At 21.4% G+C, this 3878-nt stretch overlaps 2 protein-coding genes across 2 annotated transcripts; one reads left to right on the top strand and one right to left on the bottom strand.

The window, feature by feature from the left end:
• Positions 1 to 187: 187 nt before the first annotated feature.
• PGSY75_1249300 (putative protein phosphatase) lies at positions 188 to 2836 on the top strand (the record flags this gene model as incomplete). The annotated part of the gene is made up of 1 exon (XM_018787048.1): positions 188 to 2836. One exon carries the CDS (start codon positions 188 to 190, stop codon positions 2834 to 2836), a length of 2649 nt encoding a protein of 882 aa, XP_018640913.1.
• Positions 2837 to 3417: 581 nt separating this feature from the next.
• PGSY75_1249400 (hypothetical protein) lies at positions 3418 to 3849 on the bottom strand (the record flags this gene model as incomplete). The annotated part of the gene is made up of 1 exon (XM_018787049.1): positions 3418 to 3849. The coding sequence occupies one exon, from the start codon at positions 3847 to 3849 to the stop codon at positions 3418 to 3420; it is 432 nt and encodes a 143-aa protein (XP_018640914.1).
• Between the last annotated feature and the right edge of the window lie 29 nt (positions 3850 to 3878).

Genomic DNA, 3878 nt, shown 5'->3' on the forward strand with positions numbered 1-3878 from the left:
GAAACGGAAAGGAATGGTTTTATATGTAAAGATGAAAAAGATATAGAAGTGGAAAAAAAAATAAAAAAAGAATGTAATAATAAATAGTAATTCCTCATCATACAATAATGAAAAAAAGAATTTATATGATAAAAAAGATGTAAATGATAATATATGTTATAGTGACACAGACAAATATTCTTCAACTATGAATGATAATAAGAATGTGGATGAATCAATAAATGAAGATAACAATAATGATAATAATAATAATAATAATAATAATATTGATGTATCTATAAATGATAACATACATAATAATCCAAGTAATATAGAAGGTGTAAAAAATTTGAATCATAATACAATACAATATAAAGAAGAAAAAAATAGAGATTCTAATGATTCCTTTTTTATGAATAATAAAAGATCTTTAATTTGTTCACATGATGATGTAATGATAAAAAATGAAAAAAAACAAAGAAAGTATAAAGTAGAAGAAAGTGAAGAAACGGAAAGAAATGGTTTTATATGTAAAGAAGAAAAAGATATAGAAGTGGAAAAAAAAATAAAAAAAGAATGTAATAATAATATTAAATATGATAATTTTATATTGTATTGTAAAAATTATGATAATATATTTGATGATATTAATAATGATACTAATTCAAATACGACAAATAATAACACACATGGATTATATAAAAATTATTGTCATGTAAAAAATGAACCATCTGCAGATAATTATAATGTAAGAAGTAATGAAGATATTCATAAGGATATGTTAGACAAATCACAATATAATAATGAAAAGAATATATATAATAATGAAAAGAATATATATAATAATGAAAAGAATATATATAATAATGAAAAGAATATATATAATAATGATGATAATATATATAATAATGATGATAATAATGATTATGATAAATATTGTGGAACACAAGGTAAGTCATATACAGACATGCCCAATTTAAATACAAAGGATATATCAAATATATCAGAGGTTGGAAAAGAAAAAGATGAACTAGAAGATAATTATAATGATGAAAAAAAGAATGAATTATTTGAAGAACATAGTTTTGTGTATCCATCTATTTATGATATATATCCTGATGAATGGTTTCGAGCCAATAAATATGATGATTGGCTAGTACATAAATTATGTAAATGGTTATATAATATTAATGATAAACTTTATTTTAATATTGATAAGCAAGAAATATATCATGTAGTAGAAAACGAATTTGTAAGAATAGAGGATTCAAAACAATTATGTGTAAATAATAAATCAAATGCTGAAGGATATAATTCAAGAAGGTCATTACAAAATAAAAGTAGAGGAATAATGGGCGATAATCAGGATAATATATTTAATAATAATGATGACGATACTGACAGTGATATGGATTATGAAATAAATGATGATACGAATTTATACAACAACAACAACAATAATAATAATAATACATATAATTGTGAGGATATTTTTGGTAGTCATGATAATATGATAGAAAGAAATGCTTTGCGAGATGATGATCTGAATCATAAAAATAATATTAATATAGATTATAACAACAACGACAGTGATGATTTAAATGGTGATAATGATGATGATAATTATATATATGATAATAATAATAATAATAATAATAATAATAGTGATATTTTTAATAATAGTAATAATGTGATACATACCATTGATAGACCTAGAGATGTAGATAGTTCTAAAACATTAAATAAAAAACAATCGAATGAAGAATCCTTTGAAGAATTTAGTATGGTATTAGAAGATGACTTAGTAGGAGGAACGTTTAGTAAGGTTGGAGAACATAATAAAAGAGAGAATGAAGATTTTTATATAACTAAAGATATATTAGATTTAAATAATGTTTCTGATAGTCAAGGTTTATGTTTTTATAGTGGTATTTTTGATGGACATGGTGGTTCTAACTGTGCACGTTATGTTATGAATCACTTAAAAACAAATGTAATAGCAAAATTTAGACAGTCCTTTTTAATAACATGTAAAAAAAAATTTAAAGAGAAAGGATCTAAATTAAATGAATTAAGTGTTGAATTAAGAGCATTATATGATAGTTGTATAAAAGGTTTTGATATGACTGATAAAAATTATATTGAATTGTCCAAAAAATTTAATTATAAAGATGGATCTACAGCATGTGTTGTCTTAATATATGGTCCAGATGATGATGGATCTTTAAAAGTATTATGTGCGAATTGTGGAGATTCAGGGGCTTTCATATGTCATAATAAGAAACCTATAAAATTATCTTTGAGACATAAACCTGATTTACAAGAAGAGAGAATAAGGATATTAAAATGTGGTGGAATAATAGCAAACATTAATGGTATTAATAGAATAATAACAAAACATAAGGATATAAATAATTTAAATGATAATAATAATAATAATAAAAGTAAAGATAAGACATTTCTTGCTTTATCTACATCACGATCGTTTGGAGATATATCATATAAAATACCTAGAAAAATTGTTCAATGTAAACCTTTTATAAGTGTATATACTATAGATTTTGATTTAGATTCTTTTCTTGTACTAGCAACAGATGGAGTATTAAATGTATTAACTGATGAAGAAATTATAGATATTATATGGAAAAACATACATAGAAAACCTGAACAAGCAGCTGAAGAAGTAGTCAAAGAAGCAACACGAAGAGGTTCAACTGATGATAAAACATGTACTGTTATTTTTTTTTATTGGAGAAAGGATATTTTTAATACACAACCTCAAGATGTTAATGTTAATGACTTGAATAATGAAGAAGACAAAGGAGAGGATATAAATATGTTTTCTTCAATTTTTTGACGAGAAACACAAAAAAAAAAAAAAAAAAAATAATGTAACATATGTAAGTGGAGAATAAAAAGGAATTACATATGATGATATATATATATATATATACAACATATTATATATTTATATGTTTCATTTAAAGGGTAAAATATATTTTTTTTTTTAGAGACAACATGACCCTTCCGTTTATAACATAAAGATTATTACTAAAATGGAAATAATTTTTTAAAAAATGAAATATATATTTGTGTCTATAAATAAATATAAACACATTATATATATGATATATTATATATTATATATTATATATATTTTATCCAATTCGTTAATTTGTTTTATATATATATATATATATATATATATATATGTGAATAAAAAAATGTGTATTTAAAAAATATATTTTTTGTCTTATATATATATATATATTTATATATATATATACATATTAACTTGAAAAAAAATTAAAAAAATATAAATTTTATATATCATAATAGAAACGTTTTATATCTATATGGATCATATAACCCTACAAATATTTCACACATATATATATTTATATATATTTATGTGTGTATTTTTTTTTTTTTTTTTTTTTATTCGTTGGGTAGTTCTTTAAATGTTTTTAATTTGAGCTGAATATAATCCTTTAATAATTTTTTATTGAATGTTATGATAGCACCTCCTTGAATATATGAATAATTTTTAATATCTTTAATCATATCAGCTATGTCTTCTTCTTGATTGTCTTTATGTTGTTCATTTATTTCAAATATTTTACGATCTTTGATCTGTAAAAGTTTTTGATATAATTCATGGTTGGTATTTTTAAATCCGAGGATTACTTCATTTTTTCCAAGTTCAAAATAAAGAAAACTAGATTTTTTATTTGTATTTAAAATTATATTCTTATGAATCTCTCCGCTTATGTATTCTTTATTTAGTAGTTTATTAAAAGATACTAAGGACTGTGCACTCTTTAAATCGTAGTGTAAAAAAGGTATTAAATCGTTTTTAATTTTTTTCATTCTTTTCAGCATATAAAAATAAATAAATA

This window comes from Plasmodium gaboni, chromosome 12, assembly GCF_001602025.1.
Source record: "Plasmodium gaboni strain SY75 chromosome 12, whole genome shotgun sequence".
Taxonomy (NCBI): domain Eukaryota; phylum Apicomplexa; class Aconoidasida; order Haemosporida; family Plasmodiidae; genus Plasmodium; species Plasmodium gaboni.